The 22,946-nt window shown below is 41.6% G+C and overlaps 1 protein-coding gene across 4 annotated transcripts in view; it reads right to left on the bottom strand.

Annotated features, from left to right (window-relative positions):
- IPCEF1 (interaction protein for cytohesin exchange factors 1) overlaps positions 1 to 22,946 on the bottom strand; it is a 116,577-nt gene that overhangs the window by 3,396 nt on the left and 90,235 nt on the right. For all 4 annotated transcript variants that reach the window (XM_054022294.1, XM_054022296.1, XM_054022295.1 and 1 more), the window contains 2 exons: positions 18,891 to 19,263; positions 3,400 to 3,590 (listed from right to left, as the gene is read on the bottom strand). In XM_054022294.1, coding sequence (XP_053878269.1) covers positions 3,400 to 3,590; positions 18,891 to 19,263 — 564 coding nt within the window. The remainder of the gene's footprint in view (positions 1 to 3,399; positions 3,591 to 18,890; positions 19,264 to 22,946) is intronic.

Genomic DNA, 22,946 nt, shown 5'->3' with positions numbered 1-22,946 from the left:
CACAGCCCATGGCAAAAGTTTTTTCCAATTGAAGTTACAGTTCTGTTTATACCGGGGTATTTAAAATATACCAGATTTTTCACAAAAGCTCAAGAGAAGAGTTACGTGAAGAACTGATCACTTTTCACATCATTTTACAAAAATGCTAAATTTAAAAAAAACTGGTAGCAGCAGCAGCAATTACTGCAATTCAGACATAGTTTTTGACTTTCCTGAAAAACACTCCCTTCCCACATTGTAAATACTCTACTTTAAGTCCTAGACGTATTCCATTTAGATGTAATCCATACTCACATAGGGTAGTTATCTGTCCCACTCTAGTGGCTAGACCACATAGAGAGGTTTACAAGGCTGCTACTACTTTTAAGTTAATGCACCCAGTTCCTTTAGCTCAGTATATAGAGGCTCACATTTTTAGGCCCAGAGATCTCAGCTTCAGCCCTCACAGAGGATGTGAGCAGAGACATCAGTACATGGAGAATAAACAGCTCAAGGTGGACAGGGATGGTGTCCCTAGCCTCTGTTTGCCAGAAACTGGGAATGAGCGACAGGAGATGGATCACTTGATGATTACTTGCTCTGTTCATTCCCTCTGGGGCACCTGGCATTGGCCATTGTCAGAAGACAGGATACTGGGCTAGATGGATCTTTGGTCTGACCCACTATGGCCGCTCTTATGTTCTTATGTTTTCTATTGCGGAGCTCCATTTTCCTTTTCCAGGTCTACAGTATCTTACTATCCTTTTAGTGTGTCCCAGGCATACAGGGCTCCTGCAAGTGCTGATACTGGATTTCAACTATGGACACGTAGACGTCAACAAAATGTTCTTAGTAATTGTAGGGGGAGGACAAAGGGATCTGAACTGAAATGGTTCTCTACCAATCATCATTTAACTATGCCAGCTCCAGGCAGAAGCCTCTGTTGAGACAAATTAACTGCAAAAGTGGCCGATTCCCTCTGGCATATGCTCGGAGCAGGCCTCTGCTGTTAAACAGCCCCATGAGATGAAATTCTAGTGTTACAATAAGAAGGGATAAGCAAATACCCATTCTGGGTAGAAAAAAATAATAAAAACTATGTATGTGAGGCAGCAGACCCCTCCACTGGCCTATGTCAAGCACCTCTAGTCAGCCTCAGGCAAGGGTCATTACAGAAGAAAGGCAAAAGTAAAACAGAGAAGGTTTCCAGGTCAGAGCTAGGAGGATGAGACAGAGAGTAAGTGGGGAAGTAAAGGCAGGTAAGTGGGCCCAGAGCTTTCTTGACCCCAAGAATTATGCACAAAAGTGGTCCTGACCCATAGCCTCAACAACTTTCCCAGAAGGCCTGACCTCTGTGATCTGTGCTTCTTGAACCAACTGCAACTGGACAGCTTATTAAAAAGGCAGATTACTCAGGTTCAACCCTATGTCTAGCTGGCAACCTTTATAAGAGGACAGCACAAGGCACAGGACAGAGAAACAAAGACATGCTGGTAACGTAGAAGAGGGGATTTTTTCCCCCCCCCCAATAGGGAAATTTTCTTATTTTGTGGATCTTTCTTCCATATCTCTGGAGAAAAGACTAATTTCCCCCATTCATTTAACATGTGAAACACTCTGCACACAGCTTCCCTCTCTTCCTAGCCATCCGAAGTATGTTTTGCTAATGATATACTGTGGCAGCAGCAATGATTCATTGCTAGAGATGTGGAGTAGCAAGTCCAAACTAAGAATCCCAGTCAGCTTCGGTATGTTCATAAATCACTCCACTTTAAGCTCATAAAGGTTTAGTCAAAGCACAGCAAATATGGATCAGATGTAAGACTTTCCTGAGTTCTGCATTTCCAATAGATCTTGCAGAGTTAATTATGTTCTGCTTCATATAATATTAAAAAGAAATTACTTTAAAAGCATACTTTTCTACTGATGCACAGTTTGGCATTTTCCTTACTATGAGAATGTGCCTTTCACACTAGCTAATGTAAACATCATTGCTTAAAGAATTCTATTTGTGTCCGTGTGAAATTCTCTAATGCCATATTTATTTTGTTAACACTCCAATCTCCTGGTTTGAATATAGCAGAACCCATATTTTCTGCATTAAGAAAAGTATCCAAGAAAATTATCTTTCCATACTCAACTAGTGTTAGATCAAAACAAAAAAGTCTGAAGTTATAAAAAGTGCTATCCAGGTCCATGATTTACTCATTTATTTTCCCAGAGGGATGTGAATCCCCTTAGGAAATAAACAAAAACTCTAACAGCACTACAGCTTTTATCCCCAACTCACCATTATCCCAATCTGAAGATTTAACACTAACATGTGAACTACCAATCCACTTGGCATTAAGCGGTTCTGTTCTTTACTTTACTGGTGATACACATTACACTGGAAAAAACAGGTAACGTTTTTCTGTCTCCCAGTTTCCTCACCTGTAAAATGTGGATACTATTTATCTATCTTACAAATGTGTGGTGGGGCTTACTTCATTAATGATGAGATCCTCAGACAGCAGATGCTATAGAAGAATGAATTATTATGAGTCTCAGAACAGCTGATTTGGCATTAATACCAGTGAGAAATCTCTTTATACATTTCTCCAGAGTAGACATGACTTAAAGCTAATTAAAAATATTTGAGGTAAGATACTCGGTTCTTACTTCTAGTAACAAAAAAGCAAGAGGATGGGGAAGGCAATTTTTTTTAATGTTCATTCAAATCTCTCTATTTACAATTTAATTTTATATTAATAAGTTTTTTCTCTCTCTCTCTTCCAGTAGCATCCAGAAACAGGACTAGAAATTCCATGAGACACAAATGAGGCTCCAAGTGATTCCTATCCATCAGAGCATCACAAAGTCTATCTATCTCTCAGACCCTCCAGGGAATGTTCTGAGAAACCCTCTCATCCTCTGCCCATGGTAAGATTCCAACATGAAAGCAGGATGCCTGTGTTATTAAAACTATTTTAGTTCCAGGAGGCCCTTAAAATACCTTTAGCACATCCTGTGCATTCTGCAGTAATCCCTTAAGGAAAACTTTCTTGGCTAAGGATCATTTGTTTGTCCATTACCATCAGTGTACTTTTTCTGCTCTCCCTCCTTTGAGGCTGCCCCATTCAGTGCACGCACCAAACACCCACTGAAAGTGTGAATTTTACAACTGACTACTATATGATCTCTTATAAATTCCTGACACCTTCTCCAATCAGGCTGGAACTACAGCAAGACCTGAACTATTGCTTCCACTTTCAAATATAGCCACAAAACACAGAGGCAGGAGAAAGTGAAACATTATTTCAAAGACTTAACTGAACAACATTCACTTTGAGATCTGGGTGAAGTTCAGGATTGTTTCTTTTTAATTCAAACTGTTTCCCCTCTTTTTAGGCTGGAACTTTACCCCTCGTAACACCTCACCTTTAATGTGCTATTCAGCATTCGGATTTGGTGGAGTTTCTCATTCATGGAGGGGTTTTTGCTCCGTTTGGCGAAGGACTTTCTGAGCTCTTTTTTGGTTGAAGGTCGACGGTCCCCGATGGGAGACAAACTTGCTTGTTCTAATGACTTGTAAAGTCGCTCCATTTCATCTTCGGAGCATTTTGCCTGTTCTATAAAGAAAAGAATAATAATAAATAAGAATGTGACTATGATAGCAAGTTACAGTGATGCTGGATTCAATTAACAGGATTTTAACAAAGTTAAAGTGACTATATTTTCAAAACAAAAACAGATGGCAATTTTTCAGTAACATACAGATGACAAAAAAAAAAAGTAAGTGCTGGTATTGATACTTCCAGCTTCTGTCTCAACAGTGACAAGTCTATTTCTTGAAGTGAAGGGCTCTTTTGTGTTCTGAATGTCTTTATTATGCAACTCTGAACAAGTGTTAACAACATTCACTTTGAGCAAAAAGAAGCTTTGATAGAATCTACTCTCATTCAGCTTTTCCCTTCACTCCAAACACTGTTCATCACCTTGAACACTTGTTCCACTGGTCTCTCTCCATTCCTAGAAAACACAGAGCAAATTCCGTTTGATACAGCAGCATATCTTGAACTAACATTTTGTAGTTTTTAAACACACAACCAAAAATATTTGATTGAGGGAATAAAAAAACAGGGCATTTCAGGAGTCACAAAAGAAGTTTCCGAGATGCTGGGACTATGTATGAACAACTAGGACATATGGTCACATTACATATAGTTGCCAAATTTCATACACTGACTGTGGCACAGAATTCCTCATGGAACTTTCACAATGAATCCTTGTTTAAGAGTGTTTCAATTATTCCTTTCAGTATGACAGCTTTCTAGGTGCAGCACCATCTCCTCGAGATGGGGACATTTGGGAGAAGGAGAGAACAGCTGGGAATTAAGCAGAAAGATAGGACAAAAGCAGCCCTGGATAAAAGGTATTTTTTTAAAGACACTATTTAATATGAAGGCGCAATAATTAATATGCGCCAGGTTTAGATGACTGAAGGTTAGTAAAAAGTAGTGCTGTCACTTAATCACAGTTAACTCACGCGATTAACTCAAAAAATTAATCGCAGTTAAAAAAATTAATCACGATTAATCGCCGTTTTAATCACACTGTTAAACAATAGAATACCAATTGAAATTTATTAAATATTTTGGATGTTTTTCTACATTTTCAAATGTATTCATTTCAGTTGCAACACAGAATACAAAGTGTACAGTGTTCACTTCATTATTTTTATTACAAATATTTGCACTGTAAAAATGATAAAAGAAACAGTATTTTTCAATTCACCTCATACAAGTATTGTAATGCAATCTCTATCGTGAAAGCGCAATTTACAAATTTTGTTACATAACTGCACTCAAAAACAAAGCAATGTAAAACTTTAACGCCTACACATCCACTCAGTCCTACTGCTTGTGCAGCCAATTGCTAAGAGAAACAAGTTTGTTTACATTTACGGGAGATAATGCTGCCTGATTCTTATTTACAATGTCACCTGAAAGTGAGAACATAGCTGGCATTGCAAGGTATTTACGTGCCAGATATGCTAAACATTCGTATGACCCTTCATGCTTTGGCTACCATTCCAGAGGACATGCTTCCATGCTGATGATGTTCATTAAAAAAATAATGCATTAATTAAATCTGTGACTGAACTCCTTGGGGGAGAATTGTATCTCCCCTGCTCTGTGTTTTATCCGCATTCTGCAATATATTTCATGTTATAGCAGTCTTGGATGATGACCCAGCATGTTGTTCATTTTAAGAACATTTTCACTGCAGCTTTGATAAAACGCAAAGAAGGTACCAATGTGAGATTTCTAAAGATAGCTACAGCACTTGACCCAAGATTTAAGAATCTGAAGTGCCTTCCAAAATCTGAGAGGGACGGAGTGTGGAGCATGTTTTCAGAAGTCTTAAATGAGCAACACTCCAATGCAGAAACTACAGAACCCGAACCTGACTCAGATGATGAAAATGAACATATGTTGGTCTGCACTGCTTTGGATAGTTATAGAGAAGAACCCATCATCAATATGGACTGATGTCCTCTGCAATGATGGTTGAAGCATGAAGGGACATATGAATCTTTAGTGCATTTGGCACGTAAATATCTTGCAACGCCGGCTACATCAGTGCCATGCAAATGCCTGTTCTCACTTTCAGGTGACATTGTAAACAAGACACAGGCAGCATTATCTCCTGCAAATGTAAACACACTTGTTTGTCTGAGCGATTGGCTGAACGAGAACTAGGACTAAATGGACTTGTAGGCTCTAAAGTTTTACATTGTTTTATTTTTGAATGCAGTTATTTTTTTGTACATAACTCTACATTTGTAAGTTCAACTTTCATTATAAAGAGATTACACTACAGTACTTGTATTAAGTGAATTGGAATATACTATTTATTTTATTTTTACAGTGCAAATATTTATAATAAAAATAAATATAAAGTGAGTACTGTATACTTTGTATTCTGTGTTATAATTTAAATCAATACATTTGAAATGTGGAAAACATCCAAAAATATTTATATAAATGGTATTCTATTATTGTTTAACAGTGTGATTAATCTGAAATAATTTTTTTAATCACGCGATTAATCGTGATTAATTTTTTTAATCGCGGGATTAATCACAATTAATTTTTTTAAGCACTTGACAGCCCTTGTAAAAAGGCATTTTCAATATGGGAATCTTGACTGTAGGACTCATTTTGCTGCTGGTTTGACAAGGCCACAGATTTTTGGTCATCAGCTCATACTACAAGCTACACAGTTTAGGCTCATCTAGCCCACATAATCTCTCAGGAAAAAGGCCTGGGTTTATTGTTTCTTTCAGTGATATTGGATCCTTTAGCTGGCAATGGTATAACATTCAATTTTATTTCACTGCTTTTTTTTTTTTTTTTAAATGGCCACCTATGTGCCAACTGAATTTTGTTGATCAGAATATTTTATAAACTGAAGTAAATTAAAAAGTGAAATTAATCCTTTCCTTTCATCCTACCAAACTGTCTTTTCTTGTCTGAAGGAACAGGTCCCACCCATCTTCCCTCCACACTCCCCCCAACACACACACTCTCTCTCCTTTATACAAAAGAGCCTTCACATTATGATTGCCCTAACCTCTCCAAGGAAAGGATTAATTAATACTGCCCATAGTGATCCATCTTCTTGGATCTCCACAGTAAATATTTTAATGAAAAGGTAAATGAAAGCGACCACTGTGTCACATGCTTCTTTTATAAGCCTATGTCATACAGGTTCTTAAGTGACACTTGCCATTAGAGAGCAGCACTAAGGGAGATCAAAGAATCATAGAGTACGCTAAGAGCCAAGATTTGATCCTAAGAATATCTTTGTAAGGTTTTCCTATAGCACCCGACCCATGATCATAATGTCTAAAGGCCTCATCCTGTATCCACTGAAGTGAATGGGAATCTTTCCATTGACTTCAATGGACAGTGGCTCATGCACAAAATGTTGAAGTAGTATAAAAGATGTTTCCCACGTTCTAGAAAATGTTGCTTTCTTTCCCCCTCCCCACAATGCTTTTTAAAACCCTTTGGCTATAGTGAGAAAACTTTAGCTTTATGATACTTTACACATATTTATGTTTCCAGTGCTTAAGGCATGTGTGGGTTATCAGGCATTTTTACATTACTTTGCAAATATAAACAGATTGACTGTACCTTGACTGGAACTAATTATAGCTTATGGCTTTGATACAATATTTGAGGGGAGGGGGAAGCAACTGCTGTATATTTAACAAGCTACAGGAAACAGAAAAAAAATGCACGTGCTAGGCATAATACACGGCAGTAATATTTCCTGAAAATTGTTGGCTCGCACTGTTTACTTTGGAAGAAGCAGCTGCATTTGGTTCAAAAGTGGATTTCTGCTCATGGCAGGGTTGGCTTTGCTGGTAACATGACATATTGGGATCATAAATGTGACATTCAATTTCAGAGTGAAAGTAACAATTATCAGGTGTATAAGAAACTCAGGAGACAAAAAATAAATGGAATTTTATTTTATTAGCTTCATACCACAGCCCAAAACACACTAATTAGGGAGTAGGGTTCAAAAAAGAACTAGATAAGTTCATGGAGGATAGGTCCATCAATGGCTATTAGCCAGGATGGGCTGGGATGCAACACCATGCTCTGAGTGTCCCTAAACCTCTGACTGGGAATGAGGAACAAGGGATGGATCACTTGATGATTACTTGTTCTGTTCATTCCCTCTGAAGCATCTGGCACTGGCCACTGTCAGAAGACAGGATACTGGGCTAGATGGACCATTGGTCTGACCCAGTATGGCCACTCTTATGTTCTTACACAAGGCTTTCTTTTGGAGCTACTCAATGATGACTACCAATGCACTACAGGGGCCACTGAGGAGCATGAGACATGCCATCCATGAACACACCTCTTCTGATTTCTGCGTGCTGACATCTCATAGAGCAAAATTACTATTCTTAATAATAATAATAATAATAATAAATAATTAATAATCATCAGGGTATTTTATGTGGCAACACAGAGCACTAATTCCTAGGCCAACCAGACAATTTTCAAACTCTTTTTAATCAATTCCCCTTTCCATTGCCTCCACAAAACAATCCAATTGGAAAGATTCTCAACTTGCTACTAAAACACTCACATGGTCGAAGGCCAAAACCAGCTATTTATCTCAGAGCCTATATGACAATGAGTTGATGAAAATTCACATTTAATTAAATCACTTCATCAATTCGGAGTGGTTAAGGCCAGAAAGGACCATTAGATCATCTAGTCTAACCTCTTAAATCTCACAGGCTATTAAATGTCACTCATTTACCATTCCACTGAGCCCAGTAACTTGTGTTCTCATCCTACCTGCCTATTTTCTCAATTTAAACCTTATGATACAAGAAGGGAGGATTTCCTTATGGCCAAAAACTCAACACAGCAGCTCCCAAGTAACTCCATACAGTAGCTCCCAAGTGACTAGCACTTCAAAGGAGAGACAGAATAGGGTGACCAGATGTCTTGATTTTATAGGGACAGTCCTGATATTCAGGGCTTTGTCTTATATAGGTGTCTATTACCCCCCTCCTCCCCATCCCAATTTTTCATACTTGCTATCTGGTCACCCTAGACCAGAATTTTGAATTCCACTTCCAAAGCCTTTCAAAACTGCAGAATTAAAGATTTTTTTCCCAAAAAAGGTAGGTCAGAGTCAGTAGATTTTACATAAAATGTTAAAATACGAAGCTGTTTCGCTCAGGTGAATAAAAGTAGCAACAGTGTAGAATCTAAATGGAATTTTAGAAAATGGTTTAAAACAGGGTTCTGTTGACCATGGTATGTGGAGCACTGGTGGACTGGTCACATGATGTTCTTTGTTTCCAGTTGCTCATCAACCAGGAGCTATAATCAAGGAGAAGAGTTGCCACCAGAACAGTTAAAAATAACTAAGTAAATACTTGCCTAATATTTCTCTTTTGTAAACAAATCCTGTAGTTATCAATAGATAACATGCCTGTCTATACATCAGAAGATTTCAGATTTGACTCCTGCCTGGCTTGTAGTTCTGACTTCAGCAGCCTGCCTTTTGAGCTCCCCTTCCCCAGAAGCAAAGCCCAATGCTTTGTGGTCTAGAAGGTTTTACTCAATGCTTCATATTCAATACTATGTGACTGCAAATGTGAGAAGTGATCCAGATGACTATAAATGGCAAAGGAGTTGTCCACTAGACACTCACTTTTCAGATGTGGTCCATGCTTTTGAAATACCTCATTTTAATATGTCAATTAGGTGTTTCAACAAGTCCAATAAACAATTTGTGATAATAAAAAATACTTAGCACTTGGACAGTGCTTATCAACTTTGAAGTGTTTCACAAGCGGTTTGTCATGTCAGAAAACAAGACGACACGAATTGTTGTTTTGTTTCCATAAAAATATTAGGGAAAAAATTAAGGTTGGATGGTTGTGATAAAGTAAGCACTGACCCAAACCTTGACCTGCAACTGAACTTTTTCTGAAGTTCAAATCATAGGCGCTGACTCCATGGGTGCTCCGGGGCTGGAGTACTCACAGAAAAAAAATAGTAGGTGCTCAGCACCTACAAGCGGGCCCTGCTGATCAGCTATTCAGCAGCGGGCAGGAGGTGCTGGGGCGGGAGGTGGAGGAGCAGGGGCAGGAAGAGGCGGAGTGAGGGTGGGGCATTGGGGGAAGGGGTGGAGTGAGAGTCGAGCATCTCCGGGGAAATCCGAAAGTTGGTGACTCTGGTTCAAATAATGTGATGTGATGTAGTCACAAGTTATTTTCTATCTTTCAGCTTAGTGCTTCTGGTTCCATCCATGACTGGAAACAGAGTACTGATACAGTCTATCACAAGAGCAACTCAGTATTTTATTCCAAACAGAAGCAGGAAGCATAAGAAATCTCACAAGGAAGCCAATTCTCATGAGCTTTGTGAACAGATGTTTTAGGGCTCAGTGAATTCAATAGTTCATATAAAACTTGAGCAATCTTGGGTGTATTATTGTATCATTGCAATACGTTTACTTTGGGTCAGATAGTGAAAGGATATGCAGAGAGTACACGTCACTCAGTCTCCCATGTCTGAGTCATCTATATTGTGACACCCAAATGGGGTTTGTTCTGATGATGTACAGTAGAACCTCAGAATTATGAACACCTCGGGAATGGAGGTTGTTTGTAATGCTGAAATATTCATAGCTCTGAACAAATTGTTATGGTTATTCTTTCAAAAGTTTACAACTGAACATTGACTTAGTACAGTTTTGAAACTTTACTATACAGGGGAAAAATGCTGCTTTTAACCATCTTAATTTAAAAGAAACAAGCACAGAAACAGTTTCCTTACCTTGGCTTGCCTTATCTTGGCAAATCATTTTTTTTTTTTTTAAACTTTCCCTTTATTTTTTAAGTAGTTTACATTTAACATTGCCTTTTTTTTTTCTTTGTCTTTGCTTCTGCCTGATTGTGTACTTCCGGTTCCAAATGAGTTGTGTGGTTGACCCGTCAGTTTGTAACTTTGGTGTTCATAACCCTGAGGTTCTACTGTAGCAGCAAAGTGCTGAAGAGTTTGGGTAGGTGAGCTTTCTCTAGAACCTCTCTGATCTTCATCCTTCCAACTGGCTCATCTAGCCAAATTCAGGTCAAGTTGTTATTCATCTCTAGCAACTTATTTCATAACTCATCACCAATTAGTATTTTCTCTACCCCTGCCCTTCAGAATATGTGGATTCTCTCTAAACCATGCAAGTTAAGCCATATACATGCAACTGCAGCACTTCTTTATCTCATCCAAATTTTTCAGTTCAGAAGTGGATGATACAAACATGCTCATTTTTCTCCCAGCAGCGGCAGAGGGACTGGGAATAAAGTGAAATAGTGAAGATTAATAGAGAAGAAATACAGCTGTTATATACTTTTCCATTTGTCTGGCATCATTAGCTACAGGCTTCTAAATTGTAGGATGTTACTGATGAACATACCACACTGATCAGTTTTACAGCATCTTTCAAGCAAGGATCCCCCAGCAGTTTACAAACATTGGTATGTTAAGCCTAACAACACTTCTGAAGGCATTATGTCTGCTATATAAGGGGGGGGAGGGATAGCTCAGTGGTTTGAGCATTGGCCTGCTAAACCCAGGGTTGTGAGTTCAATCCTTGAGGGGGCCACTTGGGGATCTGGGGCAAAATCAGTACTTGGTCCTGCTAGTGAAGGCAGGGGGCTGGACTCAATGACCTTTCAAGGTCCCTTCCAGTTCTAGGAGATGGGATATCTCCATTAATTTATTTATTTTATTTTATTTACATAGGTTAGTAAATTGAGGCTGAAAGAGATTGCGACTTGCCCATTGCTACAGAGGGAGGAAGTGGCAGAAAAGGGAACAGAATTGAGACACTCAACTACTTGTTCTCCATTCCCCTAAATACCAGATCACACATCTTGCCAATAATGTCAGATAGACAAACCAAGTAATCTATCTGCTGCATCCTCATTCTCCTCTGCTGCACACAGTTATTGCTTGTGGCCAGGGCCGGATTAATGCAAGGGCTTTAGGGGCTGCAGCCCAGGGCCTCAGGCTAAGGCAACAGGCACGCCGACAGGGGAGGGGGACAATTGCCCGGAGGCCCGGGTGATTTAAAAGAGCCTGGGGGCCCCAGCCACCACCAGTGGTGCAGCGGGGCTAAGGCAGGTTTCCTGCCTGCCCTCGCTCCACCCCGCTCCTGGAAGTGGCCAGCACATTCCTGCGGCCCTGGGAGGGAGGAGGAGGGTGTCTCTGCACGCTGTCCCTGCCCCAAGCACCAACTCCGCAGCTCCCATTGCCCGGGAACTGCGGCCAATGGGAGCTGTGGGGGCGGTGCCTGAGGGCAACGACATGCCGCAGAGATCCCCTGTGCCCCCCCTCCTAGGAGCCGCTGCCAGAGGGATGTGCCGGTCGCTTTCGGGAGCCACCTAAAGTAAGGGGTGACCCCTGAACCCCCACCCCCTACCCCAGCTTAGAGCCCACATCCCCTCTCTCACCTAAACTCCCTCCCAGAGCCCACACCCCCTCCCGCACCCAAACTCCCTCCCAGAGCCTGCATCCCCTTGGACAGGGCCCCACAAAATCTAATAGCCTCAGGCCCACAGGAGAGTTAATCCAGCCCTGCTTGTGGCTATCACAATGTCCTGACTGTACCAAATATTTTGGTGTCAAGGTTCACAGAAGAGAAAAGAGATCGGAGGGAGAAATGAAAAAAAAAAGAAAAGAGAACTCTGCATCTCCATCTTGTGGCTCCCTTTCTCTCTCTCTCATCTCGTCTCCTTTCCCAGTTATGTCTGTGGGATTCCACTGTCTGCTTTTATGGTAATAGAAGACATGGAACCTGTGGTTAAGAGGAAACCAGGGAGACTCAAAATCTTATTGTTCATTTTTTTTTAAAAAGTCCTGTTTCAAGATTTTGATGATGTTCCTGGGAAGTTAATTACAGCTCCCTCAAAGCCACAGACAAAAGAAACTGGGAAATAATTTACTTAAGAGCATAGATTAAACATACTAGTCCCAGTGAATGCAGAGCTGCAAAACTCAACTCTGTAAAAGGGAGAGACAGAAGAAACAGGAAAGACATGTCATTACAAACATTAAATACCAGGCCATTTACCCACTTGTACTTTGGGTTCAGAACTGAATCAATTTTTAAAGAACTGAGACCTGACAAGGAGTTGCACAGTTAAAAGCTCATTTGCAAGGTTCTGAAAAATGTATAGGTAAATTTTCACTTTAAAACTTTGATCCTTTTCTACATCTATCAGAATTATCATCAAAATAAAGCTAAGGTTAGCCACGTCCACCTACAGGGCTACCTTCCACATGCAGCACCAGATTCTCTCCTGAAGCAGAACTCCACCAAGAGAACTCTGTTGGTTAGCTACAGCCAGAATCTTACCCCTTTATACATTCAGAGCAGGAAAAGGGGGTCAAGGCATAGTAGAGAATCTGGCCCATGGCATTATTAGCAGAGATGGGTTAAACCAAGAGAAGAGAATGTCAACTCTGAAAACCAGGAACTGTTCAGATCCAGATCTCATTAACAAATTCCTTCCCACAGAGCCACCCCTGCCAAAGTTCAAGAAGTTTGAAGAACAGGCGCCAGTTTTGCACCATCTCTAATTATGAGCATGTGACAGATCATCAAATGTTACTGGCTAAAATGAAACAACAGAAGAACCAGCATGAGAATCGTTTGCCGGAAGAATTTCTTTTCTTAAGCTTTAGGCCATTAACCTCAGCTGGCCATAAATCCTCAGGAAGAAGGATGTTATTGCTATTGTAGAAGAAACCTATATAAATATAAATAAATGTTCCCATTCTCTTGTAGCAATGTTTCAATATCTTCTGCTTCCTTTCTTTTTTTGTTGTTGTTATTATTTGTGGTGATGGTCATAATCAGGCAATTTGTTCCAACAGTTGCCAAAAGAAATAAAAATTACAGGGATTGGTTATTGAGTGTATCTTGCTGCCAGGGAGAAGGTAAGAGAAACCCCTGGATACAGAGCACGTAGTCAGATACTTGTTTGTATTCTTAACTGACTGGTGTTTACTTCTCTGTTTCTTTATGCCAGGTGGAGTTTTGATTCCTTTGTCTTATGTGCAGCAGGCAACAATCCTGAAATATTAATTTCTATAAAAAGCAGATGATGGAATCAACTTCCTATTTCAGAGTGAGAAACCTGTTACATCTCTCTACAGAAAATAGTCCCCTCCGTCTTCTCTCTTATCTAGGGTTTTGTACCACACTCATCTCTACAATATCTGAACCTTCCTCAAAATACAGAGCAGTGGATTTAATACTACTACTACTACTATTTAAAAGTGCTGTGCAAGTCTCAAAACGTTCCTCATTTCAGTTTGAATAATAACTCGAGTCTGAACATTTAACTGAATCCTTTGCTTCTCTTAAGGACATAGCCATTTTAAAAAGTGAGAATGGGTTTGTTTCATTTCCGTTTTCCTGTGTCCATGTAACGTTACTTCTTAATCATAATATTTACTATGACCCAGTGTATGTTTTGGAGTCTACTGAATTCTATCTCCAAAGGTGTATCACATAGTAGGTGTAGCTGGGATTGTATTTCATAAATTTACTGTTGCTTGTTCCTATTCTTATTGGCTCATTATTATACAGTTGGTTTTCTTTGCAGCAAAACATTTTTTAAACTGGTGTTGCTGTGTTTCTTTTTCTCTTGCCAGGATATCAGTAAAGCAAAATTCCTTGTTCAGTTTTGAACATTCCCCTAGGTGTCAAATAACTGTTTAAATCTGTTTTTATCCCAGTTTTTTTGTTCACATATATAGTCATCCATGGCGCACACAAGCCTAATAACAAATGGCAAAACATCAGGCTAAACTCAGCTGAAGACAAACAAGCAATATATATGCACAACTAACCTGATGTTGGGATTTGCAATTGGAAGGTCTCATTTTGGGTTATGGAACCCTTTACCCACCAGGCTCCCTTCTTTCCTGCATAGCCCTTCCTACAAAGTCAGAGATACTCCTCCCTCCCCGTAGGTCAGGATTTTCCCCATGTAGATCCTTTTTCCTGGCTGTTGATAACCAAAGAATTCATCAGTTCTGGCAACCTTTCACCTAGGTCCTACATGCCACCATGTTAGAAATTCCATTCTGGTCCTTCCCTTTGCCAAAGGGCCTCAAAGTAGATTGTGTGACAGGTTATTTCTCTCCCCTCAAGAGTGAAGAGGGAGGTGTGTGCATGGAGCTGAATGTTTCAAAGCCAGAATATTCATCAACTCTTTTTTTTTTTTTTTTTATATGGAGATATCCTATCTCCTAGAACTGGAAGGGACCCTGAAAGGTCATTGAGTCCAGCCCCCTGCCTTCACTAGCAGGACCAAGTACTGATTTTGCCCCAGATCCCCAAGTGGCCCCCTCAAGGATTGAACTCTCAACCCTGGGTTTAGCAGGCCAATGCTCAAACCACTGAGCTATCCCTCCCCCCAAAAAGACCAAGTACTGATTTTGCCCCAGATCCTTAAGTGGCCTCCTGAAGGACTGAACTCTCAACCCTGGGTTTAACAGGCCAATGCTCAAACCACTGAGCTATCCCTGCCCCCTCTATAATTGTTCTGGTTACAATGGTTCAGGCCATTAGGCAATAGGAGTATTGGGCCTTCAAGGAGCAGCAATATAAGCTGGGACCTTGCCCCTTACATCCTATCTGAGAGGCAAAGGGGTATGGAAGAGCAGGCGTGCAGTACATGTACAGGGAAGAACCAATACTTGTTGCATTAACAAATCTTCAAGCCATGGTATATTTGTTTCATTGATTAAAACAATCCTTTCATTCTGTTGTTGCTTGCTCTGAATGGAGTATTTTTACATCTGGCTTGCCTGTGCTTTGCTAATGTACTCACAGGGTTCAGACACATCCCTATTAGCTATCTGGAGTGAGAAGGTCCTGCTTGATGAGCCTTAGAACCAGCATTATATTCTTTCCAATATGCTCATCTCAAGCTGAATCCCTGATTTTCTCAAATCTCATAGCTGAAATACCATGAAATTTATCTGCCACTGAGACTTCATACCCCTCCCCCAAATCTGCTACAATAAAAAGCTTTTACTCTCCACCCTCACCCTCCCCTCCACTGCACCCCACCCCCACTCCCAACCAAATGAAGGAAAGAAAGACGTGTACAGTATGTAATTGGATTACTTGGTAGTGGGTTATGATGCGCACAAGCAAACACGGAGGTTATTCAGTTTCCATAGTGACTACTCTGTTGAAGTTATCTATTTCTGGAGTTCCATCACAGAACATCAATAGCTAGGGATCAGTTTACAAGCACTCTGCCTTTTTTGACAGCTGCCAGCTAGACAATGAGGGAGAAGGAAACGTTACTTTTCTCCAAAATATGTTCAGCCATTTTAAACCAGTGTACCGATGGGACCTTTATAACTTCACAAGACAATTATACGAAAAGGTTCACAGATTTTCTTCATTGTTTTTAGTGGTTGGTATTGTGTTATCTTAGTAAGATTTACTTCTGAAAAATTGTATTCCTAGTTTATTATTGTGCCTATTCATTATCATGCTAAATCTTAGAGACAAGGTGGGTGACGTAATTTCTTTTATTGGACCAACTTCTGAAACAAGAGACAAGCTGGTCCAATAAAAGATATTACCTCACCCACTTTGTCTCTCTAATATCCTGAGACCAACATGGCTACAACTATATTGTACAGGGCTTTGGAGCGGAGCCCGGAGCTGTAGCGCGGAGCAGCTCCGGAGCAGTGGAGCTGCAGGTTTTTGCCTGGAGCTGGAGCGGAGCCGGAGCACAGCTCCAAAGCCCTGATACTGTATACACTAAATCTTAGTAATACAAGTAATTGTCAAAACAACTGATTATATCACAGTAGTGTATACTAAGCAAAAAAGGTACAGCTACAAAAATTTGAATAGCAACCTCTGAGCAATTGGGACAGTCCTCTCCCAGAGGCATGGAACCAAGCAATTACTGCACCCCATCACCTACTATTTAAGGAAGCTTACTCTGCCTAAACGAAACTGTGAGATCTTGGACAAAGAGCTCTTGGCAATTAACACTGCCTTTGAACAGTGGTGTCACTACTTGGAAGGGGTCATCCAGTCTATGTATTTACTGAGCTCGAGAACCTCGAGTACAGTGCAGGGCCAAGCCCATAAACCAACGACAACTCTAGTGGGCCCTATTCTTCTCCCAGTTCAGCTTTACCTTGACCTACCTCCCTGGAACTAGAAACAGCAAGGCTGACACTTTGTCCCAAAAGGTATGGCTCTAACCCACAAGGCCCTCGTCCAGAACCAGCCCACATTCTCAAGTCTGATAATTTCCTTCATGTGACCCACTGCCAGGACCTGTTGATGCTCATCTGCTCTGCCTCTGTCTCTGGAGTTCCACCAGACGAGATGGCCATTACTGATCAAGAAACACATGACACCCAGAAGGGGATCATGTTCGTCAGGGACCACATCTATGTTCCCCCTCGACCTGCAAGAGTGGTTGTTCTTCAACTGTGCCAAGACTCCATCCAGGAAGGACACTTGGGGTGACATAAAATACAACAATTAACATCCGGTCCTTCTGGTGGCCCCATATGCACTCTGCAATAGGGATCTTTGTTGCTTACTGCCAGGCATGTGCCTGCACCATGATCCCATGCCAGAAAGCCTATGGTCTCCTCCGATCTCTGGACACCCCATCTCTGCCCTCGGAGGCCATTTCCTTGGACTTTGTGGTAAAACTATCAGAATTCTGACAATGGTGGATTGCTTTTCCAAAATGGCCCACTTTATTTCTTGCTTTGGTTTACCCTTTGCAGGGGAAACCACCCCCTCTGGCTAAACAATGCAGTCTATCTTAATGGACTCCCAGATCATGTCACCTCTGACCAGGGGCTTCAGTTCACTGCCTGCTTCTGGCACTAGGCCCTACATCTATTAGGGGTCAATGTGCACCTGTCCTCCGTCTACCATCCTCAGTCAAATGGCCAAATGGAAAGAATCAATCAGATCCCAGAACAATACCTATGATGCTACACCAACCATCACCAGGATGACTGGTCTACACTATCACCATATGCTGAGTTCTTGTATAATAATGCAGACCATGCAACCATAGGCCACAACCCCTTCTTTGTCAACTATGGATACCACCCCTGAGTTCACCCACAACTATCAACATCCTCACCCCCCTTCATTAGCATTGGACCTAGTACAACACATCCATCACATCCAAGAAAAGATGAAGGAGGACTACAAAAGGCACATGGACCAGCATAAGCAATAAGCCTCTACCTACTCCGTAGGACAAAAGCTATGAATTTCTATAGACAGATAAAAAGACTGTATCGGAAACTAGACCACTGGTTCCTTGGCCCATACCAGATTTGGTGACAAATCAATCTGGTCATCTTTGAGCTCCAACTCCCTCAATCCCATGAGTCTACCTTGTATTCCATGTCTCACTCATAAAACCTTACACTGAGAACACATTTCCCCATTGTCTCCAGTCACCACTCCTACCAGTACAAGTACAAGATTAGGAGGAATATATTGTCCACAAAGTCCTCGATTCCAAAGTCAAGCAGTGTAAGTTGTGATACGTGATTGACTAGGAAGGTTATGGCCCAGAGGAATGCACTTGAGAGCGAGCTGAGAACATTCATGCTCCTGCCTTGGTTCAGGTCTTCCATAGGAGCCACCCTGAGAAACCTAGACCCATGTCTCCCAGAGGGCACCCCTAGGAGAGGGGATGATATCATAACCCACAGACCTTGAACCTTGGCCCACAGGGTTCACAGGAGCAACCACGCTCCAGCCCTCCCCTTGGCAGCCTGCTGACAACTGCTTACCCAGGACTCATGAAGCCCAGCCCGTTTGAGGCTCCACCCCTGAGGTCCTATTGACAGAGTCCCACTGGCCTGATCTAAGCCAGCAGCAGGAACAGGAAGGTGTCTGAACAACTGAGATCCACCCTGCTCTGGGCTGTGTGCTTCCCATTCCCACTCCCCCAGCTTGACTTCCTGGCATCCCAACTCAGCTTGACTCCTGGCATCTGACTTGTGGTTCTGATCTCAGGTCTGTCTCCTGCATCTGATCTCCCGGTATCCTGACCTGGCCTGACTCTTGACTCCTGTCTCGTGACTGTGGACGCTAGCTCTGACCATTAGATCTGGCTGCCCACAACCCAGCCATGACAGCAGTTTATGTACTTAATGCACTGTACAGACATTCTCTTATCAATCACACTCCACTGGCAAGTTATTCAGAGAAAAATTAAAAAGAAGAGAGGAAAATGCAGATTTCATGTTCTATAGTCCTGCAGAGAGGTGCCTCTCCGATATGCTCACCTTTGGATAGTGTCTTCGTTCCTATCAAATCTTCTGGCACAGTCAGGCGATCCCTGCTGCTGTCTGATGAAGTTGTGTCTTCACTTAATAAAGAGTTCTGAGATCCATTATTAGATTTAAGAAGCCGGCTTTCTGCCATTTCACTACTGTCCGCCATTGGATGATCATCAGCATGAATCTGGACACAGAAGGATAAATTCTGATCAACCTCTTCCGTGTTAACTATGTGAAGCCAAGACTGTCTCTCCGAATGAGCCATTTTGGCTAGCAAGGAAGATGAGGAATCTTGTGACTTCATGGTGCTTTCCAGGGAGGAGAGAGAACAGGATGCTTCACTTGATAGCGGCGAGATCAATAAGGACTGCTGCTGAGCCTGTTTTCCGGAACAAATTGAGAGAGAAAAATAATTATTCAACCGCTCCTTCTTTTCTTATTATAATGACCCATGAAACAGTTTCACACATTTTCAAAGTATGCAAAGAACTGCATGGTCACAAATCAACAACTGCTCCCCATACACACTTTCACACACCCCAGAGTGCACATTCTCTTTTGAAAATGGGCATCTGGCTTTCAAATATCAGCTAAGGCCTTGTCTATACCAGAGACCTGTTCTGCTTAAGGCCATTGGTTGCCAGTCATTAGGAGTGCAGCAATGGTGCAAACTCCAGTATAGACATGCACATCCACTATTTGCACTAGTGAGACTTACCCCAATTTCAAACTGGGGAAAACTCCACCAGTGGAATGCTTATGTTTTGGATTTGGCCTTCTTGGTACCTCAAACTTCAATAGATTTTAGTTCTCCCAGCTTTAATGATCTGTGTTCTGGTGACTACAGGTGTCCGTCCTACATGTGTCTCAGGCCTTGTCTACACTAGGCAGTTTCACTAGTGCAACTATACTCATAGCTGGCCACCAATGGCAAAAATCAGGTCAAAACCCCATTGTATACTAGGTCTGAGGTACAACAGGCAAGGTCCTTCACAAGAAGCTATTTAAGAAAGTAAGAAGTCATGGGTGAAAGGCAAAATATTGTTATGACTCAAAAACTGCCTAAGACTGAAAACAAAGAGTAAGAATAAATGGTTAATTTCCATCATGGCAAAAGGTCAACAGTGGGGTGCCTTCAGGTTCTGTATTAGGTATGGTGGTGTTTAATATATTTATTAACGAACTAAAAAAGGCGAAGGGGGGAAACAGCGAGGTAGCAAAATTTGCAGAGGACAAAGTTATTTAGGTTAGCCACACCCAGAGAAGACAGGGGAATTTCAAAGGGACTTCACCATGATAGGTGAATGGGCAACATGATAAAGGATGAAAGTGAATGTTGATAAATGCAAAGTAAATTAATGGAAGCATATTATCCCACATCTGCCAACTGTGGGGTTCTTACAGCTTTCTCTGAAGCATTTGGTACGGACCACTGTCAGAGACTCAATGGGACACAGCATTGAGTCAGTATGGCAATTCCTATGTGGGATGGGGTGTTCACCCCACACCAGAAAGGATGGGGTTAAAAGCAGCCTAGGGAGGCTGCACACGGAGCAGCCAATCAGGGCCCACTGGGCTTACATAAAGGGAGATGCAGGGCATGAGACATTCAGTTGCCGCAGGGAGCCCAAGGAGAGAGGACTGTATTCTTAGTGGGCTGCAGGAAGGTAGCACTTTGAGCAGAACAATTGCTGTCAGGGACCGGGGGAGCAAGTGGGAGCTCCTGGCTGGCTGCCGGGACATGCTAGCTGTAGGCCCTGAGAAGAGGGTGAAGAAGGTGCTGGGACTGTGGGGAAGTGGCTCAGGGAATTGAAGCAGTATTGCCGGAGCAGTTAAGCAGGAGGCTTCTATCTATAGGGTCCCTGGGCCAGGACCCAGAATAGTGGGTGGGCCTGGATCCTCCCCACTCACCACAGGGGAAGTGACTGAACTATAGAACTGGGAGTTGCTTCCCCTCCCGGAAGAGGAAAAACAAGGCTAGTGATGCAGCTGGAGGGCTAAGTCATAAAAAGGATGCTGCCGTTCCTGGACTGGGGTGGGTCTACAAGTGGAGACAAGGACAGGAGAGGCACTACCAGGAGAGGGTGTGCCAGATGAGGGAGCTAATGTATGTGATGGCGAGCAGGAGGGGCCGCTCTGGGGAGCAAACTATGTCACACTGTGTTCCTAAAATAGGAGAGATATCTGTAATGATCAGAAGAGAGAACATCTAAACGGAGAGCACTGAAAAATGTTGAAGCTGGGTTGCTAGGGAAACCTCCTGGCTAGGTATGACAAACATAACACACAATCATATCCTTAGGGCCAGTCTAACATACCTATTAACAATACACTAATGATCCATAGATTAACAGCATATCTAAAAACCAAATACAACATTTTATATTATGCTGTGCAAGCTTTTGCAATTCAATGCTGCTGTAACATGCACTATTTCCTTTTAAAGTTGGGGGGGGGAGGGGGGAAATGAAGCACAGTTTCTTCCAGGAGTGTAATTATTAATCTTTTGCAGAAGACAAAGAGTGTTGATAAAAAAAAATCCTGAGTAGAGCTATGATTTTTCAGTCACTGGCTGGTCTGAAAAAATTGGGAAAAAAATATCAGTTTGGGTTGAACAGAAACTGAAATTTTTCAGAATTCTCAGTGAATCAAAAAAGGTGAAAAAAATGTATTCATGTCAAACAAAATGTTTTGTTTGGGTATTTTTAATAAAAGGAAATGAAGGGCTAGATTCACAAAACTGGAGGTGGGGGGTTACGTGCCCCCTCACTTGCGCCTTGGCTTGTACTGATCATGCTCAGTAACACTGCTGAAACTGGCTGCCCTTCCTCTGTCCCCCCACTATTGGCAGACACAGGTCGTCTCTGGGGGTGCCCTTATACCCAGTAGCCTGGTAGCTAGGGCACTTCCCAGGCATGGGAGAGATCCAGGTTGAAATCCCCTCTCTGGAGCAGATATTTGAAACTCAGACCTTCCCTTTCCCAGGTGAGTGACTTAACCACTAGGCTATTCTGGAGTGGGTCTCTCTCCATCTCTACTGTTCCACTTTGTATAAAATATTCATTGGGCCAGAGAAAGAGAATAGGAATGACTCTATAACCCAGTGGTTCAGGTGCTCACATGGGAAGACTGATGTCTAGGCTCCAGTGCCGGCTGTAGAGTAGGGATTTGAACCTCGTTCTCCCATATCTCACATGAGGGCATAACTACAGGGCATGAAGAGGGTACTGACACCACCACTAGCTCCAATTTTGTGAATGGTGAATAAATCCCTTTCTGAATCTAGCCCCAACACTGAAATGTTCCATTCTGATAATGACAAAAGGGTTTATTTTGACATTTCCAAAATATTTGCTTTTTTTGTTTTGACTGAAACAATTCACTGACTTTAACAAGAATTTGTGAAACGTTTTGGCCAACCCACATCTGCATATTTTAATAAAAAAAGGTCAATCCAAAAAAATTTCATCCAGCTCTAATCCTGGGACCCTGTTTATAGCACTGACTGGCTGCATTCTGGTAACTGTATTAAAAACGTTTTTTCAGAGCTCTTGAGCCTAACCCAGCTGCTTACAGAATTTAAATTATTTACACTGTCATAAATTTCATCTGCTAGAGTCAGAAGTTCCTCATGGTATCCCAAGAAATAAAGCTGACAATAAGCAAATCAGGAGGGTTACTCTTCCCAATAATTTAAGTCAAGGAGAGACTCTGGCCAAGTATCTGTTCCCCAAAGCAGTACAACTAAAACATAAAAATGAATGCCAATGTGATGTTAATGTTCAGATTTTAAATGCTCAATCATCAAGACAGGAAAATGTTGGAATTTACATATGTAAAAGAAAGCCTTAACGATACGTGAACTTTGCATCTTTGTGAAGGACTCTTCTTCTTTTCATTTTGTATTAAAGAGAAAAAGGATGACGGGGGTGGTACAGGAAAAAACTCTTCTAGTTCTCTCTTTTTAATTTATTTATTTTTTTAAAGCTATCCAGTATTTACCTAAGTTACCATAGTGGTTGCTTTGGAGCTATTGCAATCTTCCATATACTAGTAAATCTC

The sequence above is a fragment of the Malaclemys terrapin genome, chromosome 3 (assembly GCF_027887155.1).
Source record: "Malaclemys terrapin pileata isolate rMalTer1 chromosome 3, rMalTer1.hap1, whole genome shotgun sequence".
Taxonomy (NCBI): Eukaryota; Metazoa; Chordata; order Testudines; family Emydidae; genus Malaclemys; species Malaclemys terrapin.
The sequence above is the reverse complement of the archived record's forward strand: the minus strand, read 5'-3'. Positions and strand labels throughout refer to the sequence as shown.